This window comes from Corvus hawaiiensis, chromosome 5 (assembly GCF_020740725.1).
Source record: "Corvus hawaiiensis isolate bCorHaw1 chromosome 5, bCorHaw1.pri.cur, whole genome shotgun sequence".
NCBI lineage: Eukaryota > Metazoa > Chordata > Aves > Passeriformes > Corvidae > Corvus > Corvus hawaiiensis.
In genome coordinates, this window is record NC_063217.1 from 73,152,449 (window position 1) to 73,175,240 (window position 22,792).

General features: G+C 43.1%; 1 protein-coding gene across 2 annotated transcripts in view; it reads left to right on the forward strand.

The window, feature by feature from the left end:
* Positions 1 to 22,792, forward strand: part of ARSJ (arylsulfatase family member J) — a 50,710-nt gene that overhangs the window by 12,118 nt on the left and 15,800 nt on the right. The window contains exon 1 of one of the 2 annotated variants that reach the window (XM_048304371.1): positions 4,168 to 4,740. The exons of the other annotated variant lie outside the window; for it this stretch is intronic. Within the exon in view, the coding sequence (XP_048160328.1) occupies positions 4,373 to 4,740 (368 nt within the window). The 5' untranslated portion in view covers positions 4,168 to 4,372. Of the gene's footprint in view, positions 1 to 4,167; positions 4,741 to 22,792 lie in introns of those variants that run through there. 2 annotated transcript variants of the gene reach the window in all.

Genomic DNA, 22,792 nt, shown 5'->3' on the forward strand with positions numbered 1-22,792 from the left:
AGACAGGTAAGACCTTTGTGTAAAACCCCACACTTTAGGAACAGATGAGACTGTTCCTTCTGTACTGTTAGTGGCAAGGAAACCGTGCTGGAGATCGTAGCTGAGAAAGAGATTTAGCCAACATGCTAAAGCTTCGTAGCACTAACATGCTGATGGCTGTGGCAGTCTCTAAATGTGTGCTGCAACCTCTTCAGATTATTTGGCTCTTCAGAGACTCAGTAAAGCCAGAAAAGTGTCCTCACCCCTTGCTCTCTGACAGCCAGAGAACTGTGACCTGTGCTCAGCAACCTGGTCTAGTGGAAGGTGTCCCTGCTCGTGGCAGGGGGATGGAATTAGATGGTCTTCATGGTCCCTTTCAAACCAAGCCACTCTGTGAGTCTGTGACTTCTGCTGGCATCTGCTACTGAAACGTCCCCTGTTCCTACAGAAGCACACCAGTTGCTGTTTCCAGAAGCAGCCATTTCAGTAGGACTACAGGAATTTAAAGACTTGGTTCTGTTTCACTTGGGACCATAAACCTTACGTAACTGGGAAATGGGAGACTCCTCCAGGAAGGCCACCACCAGCTCTAAAGATGTGTTGTTTTAGTGATTATAGGGACTGACACGAGAGGGATATCTAAGGTCACGTCCCAGATTTCCAGAGTGACTTTATTGGCATCAGTTGAGTGACTGCACGTTTACATCAGTGCAGGCAGCTGAGATCAGAATCTGAACCTTTGCCTATGAAATCCAGCAGGGAGATGAGGAAAGTCTGTGTTAAATATAGAATAAGCTAAGAGCAGAGCTCTGTTTATGTCATCATAAAGCAGGGAATAAGGCACGGGTGGAATCTGAGCATTCCCAAGCAGCACATCTCTAAATTAATTACCAGGGTCCACCAAAGGGGGCGAAGGAAACGATGTAAAGCCTGTGACTCACCGAACTTCTATTCATGTTTTAGTTTGCAGTTTTCGGTGATGAGTGCCTGGCAAAAGCGCAGCATCCACCTGGGAAGCAGAATGCAGGCGTGTCCTGCCTTTTTCTTCCCCTGTGAGGAAGGTACACTGAGGACAGGGGCGTGCAGAAATGAACCGAGGTGAAAGGAAATGCACAGTTACTGTTCTTGGAAATATGTAGAATATTGACTCTGTGTGTAGGCCAGAGCCTGCTTCGTTCTTCCTCTAGCTGCAGCAATTCAGCTAAAAATAGCCGTTCACAAAGCTGTTCTTTAGGCAGACGGTTTCCTGGCCTCAGGCATGACTAGGAAGAGCACTGAATTGCACATCCCAAATTGCATCCTTCCTTGTTACTGACAGCTGTGAGTCACAGGTAAGGGAAACATGTAGTCTCCAGCTAGGAAGAATTACCTTTCTCCAACTAGGAAGAATTACCTTTTTAAGACTGACCTAAGAGTTAGAAAAACAGTTATAATGTTACCATAGGAGTGTTAGCACTTGAATCTGGTTTTTTCTCTGAGCTGTCTTCCTAAGACCTCACTTACCATTATTATTCCTGTTTCTCTGTAACTTGGACTGAAACCCTCTCTCAGGAAGAGTGCTGGCGTAGGAATGAGAGTTTGCATGTTCAGTCTTCATGCTGGAGCTCTGTCCAGTCTCCTGCGCCACAGGATTGTCGCCTTTCCGAGGCAGCTGGCACAAAGGGCAGTCAGGGCAGAGAAAGGAAATGGAACATGTTCTTTTAGGATATCTTTGCGTGTCAAACACATCTGTCTTGGGAAGAGCAAGGTTAGTGGCAGCCTGACCTGAAATAACCAGCAAAGGGCACCTCTAAGAGCCCCTACCCAGGTTGCAGGTAACTGCAGATGAGCATCCAGCTGCAGCCATCCTCTCTGCACACATTTAATTTTATGGGCTCAATACACACAGAGACTGCATAGCAAGGACTAAAAATATATCCCTTCCTAATGGTGTGCTAAATTCAATTTTAACTAGTGTACACTTGAATTAATATATTCACTGCACTCAAGTTTAAATACCTATGCATGTTCAGGATTTTTTTTTTCCCTCAGGGAAAAAATACTTCCTCCAGCTTTCACAGCTCTTCTGTTCCTTTCACTGAGCATCCTGGATGGGCTGCATAAACCTTGGCTACAATTTCTGAGCATCTACAAATATTTTCTTAAGTGGAGTATTAATAGCACTCTATCTTCTAAGGCCTCTTTGCTTGAAGGTCAGCTGAGTATTTTGCTGACATAAGCCTGCTTTTGTTTTTGCAAAAGTGGAGAAAAAAAAAAGGGAAGCTTTGTCAGGCCCATAAAGAGAGAAGGTCAAGTTTATAGATGTCTGGCAGAGATTGCCCTCGGATATTTTCATTTGCAGCTGGGTGGGGACTACCAGGGTTTGGTATGGTTAACAGAGCACTGGAAAGTCACAGGCTCTGTTCTCCTCCTGGCCTCTAAGAGCTGTGCTCTGTGGCATCTTCTTACTGTTACATTTTTTTCCCTGCTTTACTACTAGGGAAAAAAAAAAGTATGCATTTGATTAGATACTTATCATGATACTCTGGTGTTTGCCTGGGTCCATGGTGCTACTACAGCCTATGTTAAAAGGGGATCATATTTTGTTTGTGTTAAAGGCAAAATGGCATCACTAATCCGATTTGCCCTTGACCATTTATGGATTTAAGTGTCTACATACATTGTTTTGGTCTTGTGAATGTGGGGAAAAGGCAGGAGTGAAAATTAGAATAGAAAGTTACAGAAAGTTCTTCTAACGTGAATGTAATTTCAAGGAATCATAGAGCAGTTTGGATTGGAAGGAACCTCTAATTCCAGCCCACCTGCCATGGCCAGGGACAGTAGATGAAAATGTCAGGGTTTCTTGAAGTTTAAGATTTTGGTTTGTTTTTTGTTTTTAAGAGCTCGTGTTAACATGCTGTTATTTCAGAAGGTGTTCTACCTCAGAAGTTAAACTCTGCAGGTTTTACAGTGCAGTTGTAATTTTATTGTATCACTTTTCAGTGTGGACAAGCCCTTATGTAGCATGCTAAAAGCCCTAAATCCACTTTTACTTCCACGTTTTCCTGCTGTAGCATCAAAAACTTCAGCACAATGCTTAGTTATTTCTGAATAGCTCTTTTTCAATGGAAATTTTAGAGTGGGGACATTTTTGTACAACCTGATGTGAACCGAATCAGTTAGATTTGACCCAAATTGAAGTTCCCTCAAGAGAGCACTACTTTATTTTTAATCTGGGAGGGATCCCAGAGGGATGCAGGAAGCCCCTTGGCAGGGACCAGCTGGAGCTTAGCACAGAGATGGAGGAACTAGAGGGCTTGGTCCAAGTGTCTGTTTAAGAGTTAATGCTTTATAAAACTTAGTTTGACTAAAAGTTGTTCATGCTGACTCACGTTAGACAGGTCAGACCTGCAGATTCACTTCAGTTCAGCTTAATCGTGTGTGAATATCAATTTCTGCTTGACTCAGTATCTTCCAGGATGGGGTGAAGTTGTATTTTGCAACTGCAGCACATTCGTACTTCAACCCAAATTCTTAAAAATGATTGTATTCTGCAAAGGCGCATTCCTGGCGTTTGCCACAGCCTCGCCAGAATTGGAGGGTTTGGGATTTGGGGCTGTTTTGTGGCTGGAAACAAATCCGGTACGTTCATACCTTCCAGATGTTTGTGGCCAAGTCAGAAACACTTAAAACAATCAATATTTCGAGGGGGCGGAACGGGGGGGTGGGGGGGACATGTAAGACCACCTTGCTCTGGTGGGGAGGCTGGGGCTGGCGGCCGAACGGGGTGGGGGGTTCTCCTCTGGGATGCGGGGGGCGGGCGAGGGAGGGGAGGAGGTGCGGGCAGAGGGGAGGAGAGGGAAAGGAAGAAAAGAGTTGCGGACGGGGCGGGCAGGAGCCGGGGTTGCAGAGGGGCCGGGCAGGGAGGAGCGGGGCTGCGGGCGCTGCCGGGGCCGCGGTGCCCCTGTCCTCCGGCGGGTCCGAGCGCCGGGAGCCACCGGGGGCGGTGGCGAGGGTGGGCGGAGGGAGCGGGGAGGGAGCGGCGCGGCCCGGCAGCGCCGGCGGGGGCGGGCGGGGGGCGGCCCGTCCCGGCCCGTCCCGGCCCGTCCCGTCCCGGGGCGCCCCGGCTTGCCCCGCCATGGGCAGCGGCCCCGGGATGGGCTGGCAGCGGCGCCCCGGCGCGGGGCCGGGGGCGGGCCGAGGGTGCTGTGACCCCCGGCGGGGCCCTGCCCACCCTCCCGGCTCCGGCACCGGCTCCAGCGGCTGAAGTTGCCGAAGTTTGGGTGACTGCGATGTCCCCCGCCCGGCGGGAGCCCTGACAGGCGCTGCCCGCCCCGAGGCCGCCTGGCTTTGTTGGGTTTTTTTTGGTTTATTTCCTTTTCATTACTGTTTTTCTGCCCTCCCGCCGTGGTGGATGGCCCGCGGTGGGCGCCGCTGGCCGCGCCGCCCCAGCCCAGGGAGGATGGTGGCGGCGGTGCTGGCCGGGCTGTCCCTGCTCAGCCTCCTCACCTGCGGCTACCTGGCCTGGGGCAGCCGCCGGGGAGGTGCCGGGGAGGCGCCGGGGAACCTGCTGGGAGAGGAGCCCGCGGCCGGCGCTCCCCGCTCGCAGCCGCACATCATCTTCATCCTGGCCGACGATCAGGGCTTCAGGGACGTGGGGTACCACGGATCCGAGATCCGGACGCCCACGCTGGACAAGCTGGCTGCCGAAGGGGTCAAGCTGGAGAACTACTATGTCCAGCCCATGTGTACGCCATCCAGAAGCCAACTGATCACTGGAAAGTAAGTTTGCTACTACTTCATCATTCAGCTCTCCAGCCTAAACGCTGTCCCTGTTGGAAAGAGCACGGCGTAACCTGGCCGGTTCACTTCTGGGTTATCCTATGGGCAGAAGGTGCTTCTCTGGTTCCCTTAAAACCCTTTAATGGAATGGACTTGTGATAGGTTTGAAATAGCAAAATAAAGCTGTCACCCAGCGAGGCAGGAGGGTTCAGCACTGCAAGCTGCCCCGTGGAGTGCTGGAGCACATTCGTGGTTACAGCATCGCTAACAGACGTGCTGGTTGTCAAGTAACATTGCTACTGCTGGGGAGCCAGTAGCAAAGCTCCTCTTTGCTGCGTGCTTTCCAAGGGACTCAGAGGAGGAGTTGTCTCAGGGAAATGCCAGCCTTACGTTTTTCTCCTCTGTGTTCATTGCACAGGGTCACAGGTCTCACTGACGTCGTCTTGATGTGAGTTCTCTCCAAGGGTTATCCTCAATTTATGAGGTGGTTTCCCAGTGTGTCACATGTGGATGAGCACAGGGAACTCAGGCTCTCTCAGCACCCTCATAGCTGTGGCATCGCTCTTGTCACTTTGCAGACAATTAGAAACTTTACTCATAAGGCACTAAAATAGGTGTCTCACCTAACTGGTGAAAGCACTGGGTGGGTGTCATGTGCTTTGCCTTAAAGTTGTGTTATATTGTGGTCTGTTAACAAAATAATTACCCAACCTCAGGGCCTTCTTACATCAGAAGGTTAATGAGGATTAAGGGGGGAAGTTTATGCATTTGAACTATAGGAACAATTTCCAAATAGCTCCAAGTGTGGACACATTTACTCTGGAACAAAACTGCCTTGTTTCTGTTTAGCTTAACTCCCTTTGACAGGAACAGGGAACTCTTAAAAGAGCAAAACAAAATGAGAGGAAAAAAGTTTATTTTCTCCTTTCCTGAAGTATAAACAGGAACAAGGCCATGTTAATACTGCTGGTAAAAGAAACACATGTTAAATAACACAAGCAACTGGCCTGGTGTGTTGCATCTCCATATGGTGGAGCTGGAGATAATTCCCAGTCTCAGTCTAGTTCCCAGACTTGCTGGACCAGGGAGATTTGCATGGAGAGCTGACATGTTATCTAGAGCAAGAATTCCACACAGGTTTTTGTTTTGGTTTTATTTTTTTTCTTTGTGCAGACTATGTCTCAGAAGCTATTTCGAGACACCTCCTCACTCATTCACGAGAACAGAGTTGCCCTGTGGCAACTAAAGCAGCAGCTTTCAAGGGAAACGTGTGCCAGGATAGTGTTCAGTGCATCTTGGTTGTCTTTAAAGGCAGGCAGCAGTTGGAGGCCAGGAGCTCTGCCAGCAGCATGTAGCCAGTCAGCTTTCTGAGGATGATGGTTTGGGAAGCAGTGCTTTACAAAGGGAATGTCATGCTGCACAGGAATGACTCACGCAGCAGCTGCAGGAATGGGATGACCGGGTTCCCGTGGAACCAGGGTGCTGCTCTGGCTCTTGGAGGCTGCAGAGATTGTCTAAACATGAAAAAAAATGCAAGTTAAGAATAACTGTAACTCAGTTTAACTATTTTGATCCTTCTTTAAATAAAATAAAAGGTAAGCATGTTCTGAGGAACCCTGCTCTTTTCATCAGCTTGCCAGGCGGAAATGGTTCTGCAAATCTGCCTGCTTTGGTTTTGGAACCTTTTATAGGAAAAAAGAAATTTGCTTATACTTCATCTTTATTTTCTTAGTCTACTGGTCTGAAGCCCTTAGAGCATTTTTTTAAATGTTGTTGTACATTAGGGAAAACGGAGCTGTAGAGAGAGAACTATTTTGCGTGGCTGAGAAATCAGGGAAGGATTGGTAAGGGGTTAATAGACTGGGTAGAGTATTCACAAGGCAGGTTCAGAGAATACAGTTTCCATCCTGGCTAAAGATAAATACTTTGATAACTGCTTTTAATGCCTTCTTAGAAGAGGCGTCTCAATTAAAATGCCAGGATTTGGACACCTAATCCAGGACAAGTGCTGTTATTTCTAGAGTTCTTAAACGTGTTAGTTCCAGGCTAACAGCCTGCTCACGTGCTGAAGGATCACCTGGATGCTCCATGCCTCCCAGTACACATCCAATGCTTAACATAGTACCCAAGAACAGTTTAGGGTGGGAGGGACCTTTAAAGGGTCACCTAGTGCAGCCCCCTGCCATGGGCATGGACACCTTGAGCTAGAACATGTTCCAAACGTTACCTGTTGGATCAGTCAAGTCCAGAGGCACTTGTGTAAATCAGAGGCATGAGGGAGCACTGACTCAGGTTGCTAAGTGGAAGTTAAATTTCAGAGAAGACTTTGAACAGCCCAAATTCTTCACAAGTCTCCAGGCAGCCCCTCCATGGCCTGCGTTAGTAAAGAGGCCCTTATTTTGGTGGCTGTCCTTTGTGCAAACTAGCACAGGGAAGGAGGCTGGAGGTGATGTGTTAGGAGGAAGAGACAGAATTAGTTTTTTTCCCCTGTGCTGTAGCACACTGTGGCAGCTGGTGAGCTTCTCATCCTGACCACTTCAGATTCCGTCTGCTCTCTCACACCCTGTGTGTGAGGCTTTGGCTACTTTCATTCCTTGCTTTCCCACAGTATTGTCACTTTCCCCATTCACTCCATCCAAAACTATTGCTTTTAGGCCACTAGTAGGGCTGGCTTCCATAGCTTTTTATTTTGGGCTTTATTTCTGGGTGTGTGTGTGGGGGGGGGTTGCAGCTGAGCTGAGCCTCAGGAACGGAGAAGAAAGGCGTGAGCCAGTGGGCTGAGGGCCAGTATGATGTGCTGGGGCCATGCAGGGAGGTGAGGGAGCAGCTCTGGGAAGCAGCTGCACAGCTGGGATGGCAGCAGGGAGCTGGGTGACAGGGTGTACTCTGCCTTGGGCAACAGTGGGACACTGCCCGGCCTTTCCGGTGTCCTACAGCTGGACTAAACCTTTGGTCATCGCTGGGCTTGGGTTTGAGTGACATAAATTGTCTCCAGATTAATTGTTTCATGCGATACAGTATTTTTTGTGGTTGTTTTCTTCTTGAAAGTAACAGGCATGCCTCAAAAACAAAATAATTTGAGCAGAATAGGATACCTGGCTGAAAGCCTATAAGCTTAGATGAACATCTGTTGGGGTAGCTGCCCCAGTTCTATGTAGTGGGTATTATGCAATGTAGTGGTATTTGCTGGAGCAACACTTAATTTAGCAAAGGAATATGATAATTAGTGCTGACTGATAAGAAGGAATCTAGACATAATATGCTGTAAATTCTTTTGGCGTTATTTAGATACCTGCTCCCTCCTCTAGGCTCCCGGTTTTCTGCTATCAGACTTGTAGCCTGGAGACCATGATGTGCACTGGAATCCATCTGGGCCACAGGAAGGTTCCGCATCTATTCTGGAGTAGGGATATCTCTTTGTAGAGTCTGATGCACAGCTGGGGTTACAAATCACTGGGAATCTGAACTCCTTTTCTGAGTCATGGAAGCCCTACACTAATCTCAGGAATGAGCGTTGCACTGTGGATGGAATGCAGAGATGGAAGATGTTGGGAAATGCTGAAAGTCTGGGGAAGTAAATCCTTTTTTCCCCTGGGATAAAATGGAATATTTAGAATTTGCTCATCCAAAGAAAACAGAAATAGATTGTATGATCAGTAAGCATAATCTGAGCGTTGTTGTAATATAAGTACTTGTATCTGTTATCTAATTCAGAAATATCACACCTTTATAAACATATATATATAGCTATATGTGTTAGGCATATGGCTCTAGGCATCCCTGTGTAGTGATACCTAGTTCAGCATTAAAAATGACAATGTTTGAGCAAACTAGGACTTACTTTGGCAAACAGAAACGGGCTAAGTACTTTGAATTGAAAGCAGTGTAGCTGACTTGAAGCAAACAGAAATCCTTTACTCTGAAGGGTCCGAGTTCTTGGTAAGCCTCCTCTTTCCCTGCCTGCTGGATGCCTCATGGCCCAGCCTGCAGTTCCAGCAGTGTGTTGATCTGGGAAGGAGCCAGTACAGTGGTGCGTGACTGGGAAGTTACCTGCTGTGCTCTGAGCTGCAGTGAAGGGTCTTGGAGCCTTGATGGGATACTGGGAAGCATATGTAACACTCCATTAGCTATATTCCCTGTTCTGTAGTTAACAAAATATGAGGGCTGTGGAATATCAGCCTTAAGTACTAAGAGGTGACCTGATACTTTATCTGCTCTGGAGTAAAGAGACTTGGCAGTCATCGGTCCAGAGTTTAATTCTGATCGGTGTTTCCATTAAGAACCAGGATGATGAAATAAAATGTTCTGATTAAATGTGCTGGTAAGATAGGAGGGCTTGCCAGCATTAAGGGACTGTGGTGATACTGAAAATCATCTTGACAAATTAGAGACATAATCTGAAAAAAAAGCAGAATTAAAGCCAGCAGTGGTAAATAGTAGATACTCTGCTGAATTCCTGAAGCAGGAAGAACTTTAACAGGCTGAGGATGGTGATCAACTCCTCAGAAAGTATTCCTTTAGAAAAGTAGCTGGAATTATAGTGCATCATGCACTGGGTATGAGGTCAAAAATGTCATGCTGTAACAAAAAGGGTGAACATGACATGAGTTCGTGAGAATGTGGGGCCTGGTAGGTCTGTGAAGAGCCCTTCTTCTCCACGGCTGGAGCACTTTTGCCCAAACTAGGGTCATTCTCTAAGAGGCTCATTCTCTAAGAGCAACGTGTGCGTCATTGGACAGTGTCCAGAGAATAGTGATCCAATATCTCAGAGAGATAACTCGGGGGGAAGGATCAGAGTTGTTTAGTCTAAAGAAGAGGAAAATGGGAAGGGACGTGGTAGGTCTCCGGTATTTTAAGAGCTGTGCAGAGAAAGGGCATCATGTGTGCTCAGTGTCATGATGGGTGGTACAAGAAATGAGGGGCTTTCTGGAGTAGGGAAAACTTCAGGTTAGATCAGAGGGAGAACCTACAAGTGTAAAGATTGTGAAACACTGGAATAGCTGGCTTTGAGAAATGGCTGGGTTTCTCCACCAGCAGTCATTAAGAACAGTATGTCAGGAATGAGATAATGTAGTTGAGTCTGTCTTGGGGAAAAGGGTTGAACTGGATGGTGTCTCCTCCAGCTCGGATTCATCTGTGCCTCCTTTGAAGTACAGATTAACTACAGAAGGCCTTCTGAGGGACAGTGTGAATAAAACACTACTAAATGCCAGAAACTATTTCAGCGTTCACTCTGAGAGAAAATACTGTGTGAAACTTTAATTTCAGTTTTCTCCTAGAAATTCCTTTTTTCTGCATCCTTGTTTTCTCTGGAAATTTTCAAGATTTTTCCCCCTAGGCCTCATAACTCTTGGAGTATGTCATTGTTTATTTCTGCTGACTTCTTTCAGGACCATTTGTGGGATGGCTGCCAAGGATGTTGAGGTATCTTTTTCCATGTTCTTATGTCTTTCACTTAGGATGACGTTGTCCACACATACATATATATGAAGTACACACAGAGAGCAACTAAGTAGTTAAATGCAAGGACTTCTTTTTCTTATTTTGTTCTGCCTCTGTTTGCTCTCCTCTGTTCTATGGAAACTTAGATCCAGGTACTGAGCTGCTCTGGGGTATTAAGCTCTAGGAGGTCTCTCCATAGCACTGTAATTATTAATTGACTGCACAAAGGAGCATGTGCAGAACAGGGCTGGAAAGGAAACTACGTGCAAACAATCAAGATAAAAAGTAGCTCATGGAGGAAGTAGCAAAGTGTAGAACAGATTGTGGTAACTTTTTCTTGCATCACTTTCTGGCAGCCTCTAAGAATATTTTTGATAGTTAAAGTCTGTTGCATGGAGCAAACAGCATTACCTGACATCTATAACTACATAGCGGAATTTGGTTTTTGTCTTTCATTTTCCAATTTATACAAAGTACAGTAAGCTAAAGAAATATAGTTCGAAATAAGTTTTAAAAATCTGTGATTATAAATTATCACTACTCCAAAGAGTTAGTTATAGACTTCTATCCTGTGATTTGGTTTTGTTGTGTGTTTCAACTGTAAAAGAGAAATTCTATTCCATGGAAAAGTTAAGCTTAAAATAATTAAGGGACTTGGCTCTTTCAGCGTTGTTCCTGATACGCATGCTTTGTAATTGATGATAATATTGCTGCCTGTGACAAGAAGTTGAATACTTGAATGAGTGGTGGCAGTGGACTCTGGTTCTAACTTTTTGCTGTTACTCTTCCTTCATGGGACTCTTAAAGTGAATCAGGATGGGAAACTGAGATGGGTATCTGAAAATAAAACTGGAAATGAAAAGATGGGGTTTGCTTTCCTGTTGAAGGATTTAGACCAAATTAAATGGGACAAATTAATGTTTTCATTAAAATACTTTACGTTTCATAGAAAGATTTTCCAGATTAGTGAGCTGAGGGTCAGAAGAAGGGAAAAATCTGTCTACTTTTTTTCTGTCTCTGTGACACTTGTGTGGGGGATAATACCACACCTGGGGCTTTGTCTTCATAATTGTGTGTATCTTAGTTCAGGCTTGGAATTTTTATTGCACTTTTTAAATCCATCTTTGAGAGTTCCTATTTCCCCCATATTTTTTGCTTGGCTTTGTTTTGATTCATAGTCAGATTTTCTGTTCTGTGGTGAGTCTGCTCCATTCTAGAATGTCTGTTCCAGAAAGAAGGAGGTAATTTTACCAGCCTTTTTTCAATTAATATAAATAGCACAAGGCAAAGAAGATTGTGCCTGTGTGAGTGATCTTGTGTAGGATGTGTTAGCTTTCTCTGTATCAGTAAGCTTATTATCAAAGGTGCCCAATTTATTAGTTTTCTCACTGAAAAGCCAGTAGACCTGGCTGCTGACCTCAGCTTCTCTCTGTACATGTAAATTGGGAGGTTGGAATGCAATAGGAAGAGTTCAGAAGAAAACCAAGACAACCCTAATGGGTAACAAATCTAAAGGATTAATACAAAAGGTGTATTAAAACCATTGAGGTTTGATTAAAATAGCTCTGTGGTCTGTGATGAAATTGCAGAATTTTAAATAGGGAACTTTATTGTACCTGCTGGCTCCTAGTAAGAAAGCAGTTAAATATGGTTCATCATTCTAGTTCAACTGCAGTTGTAATATGTTAATTAATGGTGTCAGCTGTCACCTACTTATTAATTCAGGCTGTTATCAGCATCCTATCAAGCTCTAGGTTGGAGGGACAGGGACAGTTGCTAGAGTTGGAAAACAAATCTGGGATAATTAAGTACATTTTAATCTGCTTCAAACACAAAATTATCTTCCCAAATGCATCTCTGCAGAGACTGTATTAGATAATAAGCATTAAAGTAGACATTATTAATATCACAACTATGTTGTGGCCCCAGAGCCTTTATTTTCAACTTTGGGGCAGAAAATTCACATATAGAAACCAAACCTATTCCTTTTTTTTCTTACAGTTAAACACCTGGCTAATGAGGATGTTTGTGCCATGGCAGCTGTCTCACTGTCATGGCACTCTGTAAATGCAGGATTCAAACTAAATTACTTTGGCTTTTATTTTACTTTTTTTTTTTTTAATTGAAATATTAATTCAGCTCTTTGGAGTACATTTTAATTCCAGTGCATCCTCTTGTCAGAATATTAGCTGTTTTCTAGGCAAATCTCTTGTGTCCATTTTCTGATTCAGTCTACTTTTATCTCCATTTATGCATTTTAAAGCATTCCTTCCCTGAAAGAGAATTTTCTCCCGTTATGAGATAACGTTCTGTAATTTTTCTTAGCATTTATAGAGCACAAGTGGGTACCAAGGTACTGCTTTAGAGGCGATCTCTGTGATAATAAGCTCTCATGAGAAATGAGTTCCCTTCTGTTTTGAAGAGGGAGAAAATTACGAATTTGAAGAAACACCATAATTTGAGGAAAATGGGAAGCTGAAGAGAGTGGAGAAAATTAGTCTCAGGATAGGGGGAAGCAGTGTAGGATCTTTAGACTAAATATACTCTAATAGACATACTGTTGCCTTACAAAATGTAGCTCTCTGAATGTAATAAACTTTGTCAAAATAATATTTAACATCACATTTTATATATTGAGTTTCAGATGTCATGGATCAGAGTTGCCAAAGTCATAGAAAACTGGGTTTGAGAGGACCTCTGGAAGTTGCTGAATTAGGTCTCCTGTCATCTTATATCACACAGCAGGGACTTGCTGACTTTATAAACTCTTCCTTATTATTTGTTTCCTCCTGGAAATAAAAAAAAAATTGCCAAGTATTCAAGAAATTGGAATCTTGACTGTCAGGGAGTTCCCTAACTTTACCATGTTGTCAATTTTAGTAAAGAAAACTGTTTTTATGAACCTTTTTATATTTACTATTTAATTTCTTTTTCCTTTTAAAGGCCCAACTGCTGTAATTAGTGACTTTGTTAATGACCACAGCATAATGGCAGCTCCTTCCTTAATTGTTCCGTGGTCCCATTTTCAAGAGCCTTCAGAGGAAGCTATTTCAGTCTGTTTGCTGATTTCTCTTGAGAGGAGATTTTTTTTTACTTTTGTGCATACTTGACTACCATCATTCCACATTAATTCTGATTTGGAGTCTGTTTAATTCTTAATTCTTAAATTATTTTGACAAGTTCTGACTTGTCACGATAAAGTTCTTGGTGGAGGAGAGGAAGGAACAACTTACTTCTGTGTTTTTTCTCCCGCTGTAGAAGTACTGTAGGCAAAACTGCAGTATTTGCTGCTTGGTTTACAGCCCTCTCCATTCTTACCAGCTTCTGTTTTCATGTTTCCATTAAATGTGACCTGGAAGTGCACTGAGGTTTAAAAGCCTCAATTTCAGCTGTTATCTCCTACAATGCCTTGTCTTTACCAGTAAACCGATTTAATGGGATTTTTTAATATATATAGATGTAGCTTTTCCTGGCAGATCCTTAAAGTGCTTTTGAATCTGAAAAACTGTTAACGTCAAGATGATTCTTACTGTTCAACATGTATCCTCCGTGTGCATGAGTCATACCTGCTCACTTTGGTTACAAAAACATTTATTTTGTTACCATTAACCATGGTGAGTCACGGTAATCCAAAATGAAATTTATGGGCTACTCTGCTTTGCTTTTCTTTATAAACAAGAGGCAGCCTGAGATATCTTAAAAGAAAAAAAACAGAGTGGAGCATTTCTGTATTAAATGATTTCGTGTCATAGTTGGGTTTTGGGGGTACTTGGGGGACATTTCTGCTCCTTAACAAATTATTGATCCTCGTAATAAATGTATTTAGCGTCAGAAGCAGGAAGATCAACTCAAGTAGTCGGTCAGACAACCAAGATTTTATTTCCTGACCTTGTGATTGTTTGCCCAGGTTTCGTTCCCCCCAGAAACTCTTCCTGTGGGGTGAGGGTGCCCATCACCCAAGGGGAAAGTGGTGAGCCATCCCTTTCCTCCCCAGTTAACCTGGAGAAAGTTGTCCTGGTTTGTGTTTCTCTGGTAATGTAGGTGTGTGTTTTAGAAAATGAGACTATTTATTAACTTGACCCGGTTGCCAGTTCCTTCTGAAACCTCCTGTCCTTCTAGGGGAAAACCACAGGAAATTACTCTATCCGTAGTAATACTGGTGCTCTGTGCAACCCTCCCCTCCTGTCCTTCAGGATGCCTCTCTGACCTTTTTCCCACTATCCCCAGAAAACACTCAAGCCTTTCAGGTCATTCCAGAGCTAGTTTTAAACATTTGCAGCCTCCCAAACCTCTTCCAGGCTTTCCTGGATACCAGCCCACCAGGATGTCCTTTTGGAGTCTTCTCTCTGCTTCCAAGGCAAGTCAATTCAGCTGCCAGACTTAAATTCATTCTCTTCATTTTCCCCATTATCCTGTCACCAGCACCAGGCAGAAGAAGAGCCACAAGAAAGCACTGTCTTACCCTGTCCTTTAGTTCTGTAATTCTTCAGGTATTTTTTTGCTGAAGAGCAGCTTCATGTGTCTTTCAGCTACAAACAGAACTTACGTTCCTGTTAATCAGTTACTGGCATGCATAAAGCTTTATATGTGTAAAGAAATAATATTTATACTTGCCTTATCAGAGTATTTTAAAGCTGGATTAATTATAGCTGATCACAGTTGTAAATGCACTTCAAGGGGTATAAAAGGTAATACTCCTTGCGCAGTTCTAAAAATATTTTAAAACACTTTATAAGCCTGTTGTCAAAGGAGATTCTCTAATAAATGTTTCATTTTGTATCATATAGCTTTCCATCAGCATTACATTTTAAACTGGAAGAGAAGAGGTGATACTATCTGGGAGGAGAAGGAACTTTAGAAAGGTTGTGCTGCTCCCGAGAGTGTTTGGAAAAGAAACAAAGCTAAGGCACTTGGAAAGAGTTCAGGGATTTCTAACTAGATATGACATGATATGAGAAGCGATGTGGTATGATATATAGGCAAGATTATTCACCTTTTAAGTTCACCCCTCTTTATTCAAACCAAGCCGCGCTTCCTTGATTTACTCCAAGCCCTGGGATTTAGTTCTCTGCTACTGCCAGCCTGCCCTAGCAGTGCAGGGAAATGTGCTGCACTTGGGTTTGCAGGCTGCTCTGAGAGCAAGGTGTTTCCAGGAAAGCAGATGTTCCTTGTCCGCCCGCAGAGTCCTGGGCTCTGCGGTGGCCTGGCTGCTCTCGGCTCCTGCGGGAGGAACTGTGTGCTTTGGGTACACATTCTCCATGTGCTGCTGGAGAACTGGTGTTTCTCAGCTGAGCTCTGTGGATCCAGTTCTTTTCCTGCACAGCCCTATGGGCTGTGTAGGAGAGAATCCCAGCTGGACTCACTGGATGGTGCTCTCCGGATGGTTCCCTTTATGGCTCCTGAGCTGACTGGCTTGCTGCTGGTCAGTTCAGAAGGGAGGAAACAAACAGGCATTCGCTGCTTTGTGTCCACAGAAGACTTGAGAAAACAAAGTTTTAAGAAATCCTGATAAATTACCTAGTATATGCTTCTTTAGGAAATCATTAAAAAATATTATTTAAGTATGTGGGAATAACTTGTTCCTAAAAACTTTCAACAGAGATGTCCACACTTTCCCCAGTCAGTCTTAGCTGTAATTTGGGTTATATAACTTTTGAACTGTCTAACTTCCATCTTCCCTCCTGCAGTTTAAGCCTCTGATCTCTTGGCAATTTTCAAGTGAAGAACTTACTTCACTACAAAAGGTGATAAATCTCCTGTACATCTCAGTCTGTTATCACATCTCTGCTTTTCCATTCTACAGCCTGCGTAAATTCAGTTCTTTCCATCTTTCCACACAGATCTTGGTTTATATACCTCTGATGGGTCTTAATGTTCTCCTCTGGACTTTTTATATCTGGTCCTATTTTTTATTGAAAAGTGTCATCCGGAACAGGACGCAATGTTCCAGTAAAAGTTAGACCAGTCCTGCCTTGATATTTTGTTCTCAATCCCAAAATTACTAAAATATTTTCACAGTTGAGTAATTGGAAGGCTGCACATTAACTCCTTTACTGGCATGAATTTACCTCAGCAGAAAATCTGGGCAAAGCATCTGTTTATCAAGGAGGGTTTGAGGCTTTTCCACTGCTGATGGGTAGGAAATGTCACAAGAACAACAGATCTTGTACTATTTTTACCAGTTGAGCTGTGATCTGCCAATTAAACCAAGCTGATCATCCTTATGGGCTTGTTCCTGTGAGAACTCCCACGTTCTGTGCAGTGCAGGGCGAGGCGCACACAAGCCACAACATTCCATGGCAGGATAATGGCCAGGTTGGAGCTCTGAACCCTTTCTCAGTGTTTGGATACGAAGCAAATGCGTTTTCTTTTCCTCTAACAGACCTGGGAAATCTGTGTTTTATTGCCTTACTTAAAGCAGGATGTCATGTGTTCCTTAAGCCCTTGTATAGGTCCCGATAAGACAAAGTTTTTTTACACAGCATCAAGCCATTGCTGACTCACCCTCACCTGGGCTACCAGCAAGCCCCAGATCTTCTTTTCTGCAAGAAACTGAGTTAGTGCCATTGATTATTCCACCCCAAAAGCACTACTTTGTGGTTATTGTAAGTGAATTGCCTCCTCTTCCATTCAGGTTATTCCTCTAATTCAATTTCCTTTTGAATTTCAATTCTCCAGCAGGCAGTGCAGCAGTTTGATGAGTGCAAATTCACAGTCTGAACAGGTAGTGGAATTTAATCTGTATAAATTTCACCTTAAACATATATTCATAACCCCAATGAAAATAATCACTCAAAATGTAATTAGCCCAATTGCTTTTGCTAATTCCTCACAGATGTACTTTAAGAATGAGAAAGCCTGCAGCTTAAATATATTTATTCCAAATTTTTCATTTTACAACTTGAATTTGCCAAATAAGTTTTCTGGGTTGGTTAAAGAAATCATATGGGCATATCATAAAATGGTTTGGGTTGGGCGGGACCTTAAAGCTCATCTTGGTCCACCTACTGCCGTGGGCAGGGACACCTCCCACTATCCCAGGGTGCTCCAAGCCCCGTCCAGCCTGGCCTCGGACACTTCCAGGGATGGGCCGGCCACAGCTTCTCTGGGCAACCTGTGCCAGGGCCTCACCACCCTCACAGTAAAATGTCTTTTTTGTGATGTCTTTTTCAGCCTTGGGCTTTTGGAGTCTTGGGTGTTCGTGTGTTTTGGTTTTGATTTGGTTTTGAGGTGTTCTGCTCTCCCTTCTCTGTGTTTCTGGTTCATCAAACAAAATAATGATCTCGAGTTTTGGCGTTCCAATGTCAAATGACCCGTGCCATTGTCCATGCATCCTGCTCTGCTGGAGTGTTACTGGATGTCATCTGCAGGTATTAAATACGGATAAGAATAGGTTGATTGTTCCATCTTCATTTGTTTCGGTATTTCTCAGAAGAAATGAGGCAGGCAGTTTCCCAAATGAGCAGACAGAGCCTTCTCTGTAGCCATGGTGTTGTGTGAGGCCAGCAGGACAAGACTGGAACAAGCTGGGAATCCAGGCTGTCCTGATCTGAATCTTGATTGTGGACCTGGGACAGTGAGCAAGGAAGGATTTGTCTTTTACAAGTTGTAAAAGATGAAGTTGCTGGATTATATTTCATCACAAAAAATGGTCTATGTTGCAGATCAGGCTGCTGGTAAGTCATGTGCAGGGCCAGAAAATTAATAGGCAGGTACAGCTCCTGTATTCAAAAACACAAGGGCATTTGTGCTCTTTAAAATTCTTATTTCTCTGCTGAGCAAATACCGATTTCATGAATTAATGGACATTGACATACAAAGACAGTTTCTTAAAAGATCATTTGAAGCTTTCAGGTCTTTTGGGGTAGATATCTGGTGTTTAACATCAAGGACATTTCCTACAAAATTACTGCTGGGGCTTCACTAGGTTTTAAAGATTAGAGATGACCAATTAGGCACACTCCAGGTGTTTCTTCTGCTATAGGTAATACTGGTTTTTATTAGAATTATGACCTTTATTCGCTTTTGAATCATGTCCAGCAGAACTGAATTGTCACTCATTATCAGTGAACTGGATTTTGGTTTTGGGAATAAACCATGCGTGCTCTTATTTGTGCATAAGAGTTTCTTCCTTGCCAAAAAAACAGGGATTATGATGAAGAAGGGAGAAAAATAGTTCCTTGCTAGAATAAAACATAAAAGATCATATATAAAAAAAATTTGCCAGTTTCTTTTTATAAACTGGCATTACTGGGGAGGGCAAGGTCTGTTGCTCAGCCATTCTTCTGTGGAAAGTAAATTTGCTGTCCCACTTGAACTCAGTCTTCTGGCAACCAATGTGCATGGCCAGAGTAGTTGGCTTTAAAAAAACACAGCAAAAGTGTACAAAGAAAACCCCCACCCTTGTCTAGCCTAATTCCCTTGGCTTGCACAAGAGAAATTTTGAATTTAGCAAATGGAACAAGTGTGCTCCCAGCCTGCTCTGTTTGGGAGTGGATGACAAATTGTGTCAAAACAGTCCTGTGTATTGGAATTGGATCCTGGACATTTTTGAAGAAACACTTGCAAATATTACCACTCTGCAAAAGTGTCTGAAACAGGTGGTGCTGGTACAACACTGGCCAAGCAGGAATGGAATTAAAATATTTCCCCTCCGCCGTCTGCTCGAGGCTTATCAGCTGCTGATGCCATAGAGAAACTCGGTCTGTCTGTAGTGCCCTCATCCAAACTGAAAATATTTTCTTGTGCAAACACTATTTAAAGAAATCTTTCAGCAACTTGGGCTTTCACAGCAATGCTTCAATTGCAGTCAGTTTGTCTCCCCACAAAACTCAGCATAAATAAAGACTTATTTCAGTGGTTCTTGCATAATTTAAATTTTTTAAAATTATTATTTTATTTTCTTCTTTTTGCCAAAGACAGCCAGGGACTGTACTTCATCTGCCACCCTGTGCTGGGTGATTGTATGTAACCTGTGTGGGAAAGTGTGCTCCATGTTTTCCTCTGCCTTTCTATTCTGTCAAGCCAGTGATGCTCCATCAGCATCAGGGACTAGGAATGTAACATGCTCAGTGTCCCTGACCATGGTGGCCCTGGCATGCCAGGGGCATTGGAACCAGGTAATCTTTAAGGTCTCTTCCACCCCAAAACATTCTGTGATTCCATGATTCTAGTTCTGTGATTTTCCATTAGTGTATTTTTACATTGGTACATCTTTAATTTGTTACCTAGATGCACCTAAATTTAGGAGCCAGTGATGCCTGTATTTACAAGATTTTATTTAATACACATGGTTTTGCCATGGTTAAACCAGACATAATTCATTAAACACAGAATGTCATTCCCTTGAATCTATAATTTGATATACCACGGAGAAATAAAAGTGTGGATTTTCTTGAATAACTTGCTTAGTTAAATAAATCTAAATAAACCCAGACAGTTCACTTAGGTGAGGAGTAGGTGCTTGAAGGCAGGAAATACATGGAAGACAGAGAAGTGCACCCGCAGCAAGACAGGAAATCCTAAACGCAGCTGAACTGTGTGTTCCTTGTCGTTTTCTGTCCCCTGTTGGGATTGTGTCCATGTGGTACAACTGGAGATTGGCATAGCAGGGAACATGACAGGGAGAGAACAGATTGCTTCCCTTCACTGCAGTAGAGGATTTAACCTATTTATGGCACTTGGGTGTTAGTGCCAAAAAAACCAAGCGTGCCCAGGCTGTGTGTGTTTGCTGATACCGCTTGTTCTGAATTCACACCTCATCAATTCATTATTTAAGGAAGTGAGGGAAGAGAGAAACCATGTCTTAATTGGGGTGGGTGGATGATAGTGCCAGGCAAGCAAGAGGCCAACCTGGGCCTGAGCCAACAGCAAAAGTTCTTCTGGGAAGGAGAACATGATTCTATAACTGTGATTGTCACCGTAAGACCCTGAGCCATGGACACTGCAGCTTCTTGGGTCTTAAAGTCTTTTTTGCTACTTCACCTGTTAGCTTGCTTTAGGGTGGAAAACTGCAATGTACAGGCATAGTGTTTAATTTCTGTCATTTCTCTTCAAGAAAATAAACTACCTGCAAGTACTGAAAGGCCATCAACGGCTTTTTAAAAAGCTGCTGAAACCATGGTCATAATTGGGAAGAATTTTGAAGGAGGAGTTACTAGGGTGGGAGAAGTGGAATTTTTTAAGCACATTCCTGAGGGAGTGAGTGGGAGAAATCATTCTGTCTGCTGAGAGCATGAAATAATGTGTGTATTTTGGGGGTTTATTAGAAGGCAAAGTGTGCTTCGTGTGATTCCATTTGTTTAGCTACTTAATTCAAATCTGTCTCTTCCATCTATAGCTAATCAAGAGCTCCATAGTAGTCAGGCACTTGAAAATTTTAACCATTGTCAAATTGCTGTTTTGTTGCATTTTCTTGTCTCAATAACACACCTTGGAAACTGCAGATTTGAGGAGAGAATGAGAATTTTCTTCTCTTTTTTTTCCTCCCAAGAGAAGGTGGGGAAATAAGAAAAATGTTTTTTTCCAGCTAGAAAAGCAAAAGAAAAACAAGTGGATGGGCAGGATACAAAGCTTTTTATTTTGTTGGCTCCAGTATTGTGTTTCTTACCAGCAGAATATCTGCAGCTGTATTAGCTGTATTAGCTATATTATTACCTATAATATAGGTGATAATAGGGCTTGGATGGTCTTGGAGCAACCTGCTCTGGTGGAAGGTTCCCTGTCCATGGCACAGAGCTTGCAACTGGATAAGCTTTAAGGCCCCTCCAACCTAAATCATTCCGTGATTCCGTGGCCCCAGTAGGGAACCCCAGTGACCCAGAGAGGCTTTTATTCCAGCACATAAAATCTTTAAATGTGGCTGATGCAAAGGATATTTATAGGCTCAAAAGGAATACTGATGAGAGTTTTTTTCCAGAGCAAATGAAATAAAAAGGAGGTTTGTCCACACGCAAATGCTCTAAATCATGGTGAAGCTAACATCTTAATTCTGAGTCCAACTGGGAAAGAGTTGAAATAGCAATTTCAGACTCTGTACTGGGAATGCAGGTAATCTCAGAAGAAAAGGAGGTATTTCCTTGTCAAACCAATCCTTCCAGCTTAGATCCTAGAATTGCAATTGGCTGTATTTTCGAGCATGGGGTTTCATCCTTCATCTCACAGGAATGAGAATGAAGAGAGATGAGAAGAAGTGGAGGGGAAAGGAAAAAACCAAACAAAGGCGCTTTTCCTGAACTGGAAGAGTTTGGAGGATTCTAGAAAATGTAGTCAATGCAGGGCTATTTAGCAGCGTGGGACTGGGATAGTTCCATGGGCTGTGTTAAATGTCTTACATTAGATGTTTACTTTTCCATAATACTAGGAAATCTTGTGCACTTTATGAAGCACCAGATGTTAGCCTCAGCTTGCCTTGGAACAACCTGGGTATCACTGGCACCTTGAGATAATTCCAGATGTGCAGTAAGATCCATAGACATACCTAGCCATTATTTTGTTGGTGAAAATCAGGATTTATGTTACTCCACACTGAAAGAGGAGCTGTTCTTCCCTTTTTCCTTTTCTTATTTTTTGTTTGGGGGTGGCTAACTAAAGGCGTATGAAGAATGAACTAAGAGCTGTGTGCACTTTATGCCTTTAATATATCAGAATACCAATGTCTCCAGCAACCTCGCTATTAACATTAAGTGGAAATTTATAGTCCTTGGAGTTGACTTGTAGCATTGGCAACAAACAGAATTACTGTTGTGGGGTTTATGTTGGGTTTTATTTGACAGCCCAGGATGATGCATTTCTCAAAGCACTTGAGATGCAATTTCAGAGAGGCAAATGAGAATCAGTCAATGGGTCAGAGCAACACAGTTCAAAGGCCTATAGTTCATAAAATATTTATGTGCTGTTATAAAAGTAAAGAGGAAAGGGAGCTTATGTAACATACCAAAAAATGAAGAGCCAGCAGAAAACTTCCTCTCCCATCCCACAACTGAACTGAGCTTACATATTTCCGGAGAAAGTGTATCCAGCCATGGCTTTTCCACAACTATCCCAGGATGTCTGCCATTTCAAATCCACTAATTCAGTTTTTTGCTATTCTATTGTTCCAGATGGGTGCATCATGTCGAAGCTATGCTCACTGTGACCAACTGCAGAAAACTAGTTTGCCACAGGATTTTGTTGTCGGGTTCTTTTTGCTACAGTAATGTAATTTGCAAGGGAAAAGGGGAAGGAGGAGAGCGACATCAGAAAATATACTGGATTGTTTAAATTTGAATGATGTTTCAAAGAAAATCACCCCAAAACACCACAACCCCTCCCAGCAGAAAAAAAAAATCTGAACTTCCAGGCAATAAAAACCTGAGAGGAAATTTTGTTGTCTGTTAGCTGGCTCATGGTGTCCTTTACACTGTCGTTGGATATGGTCATTCAGATTTTTTAATTTATCTGGATTTTTAGATAAGTGTCTTATTTGGTTTTAAAATACTGATCTTATATTGGCTCTATGTCTAAAATACTATGGACTGAAAGTTCTAGAGGAAAATGTAAAAAAAAAATAATGAAAGGCTTAATTTAAACTTTTGGGTAATGGTACTCACTGGAGAAAGCCCTGTTGGAA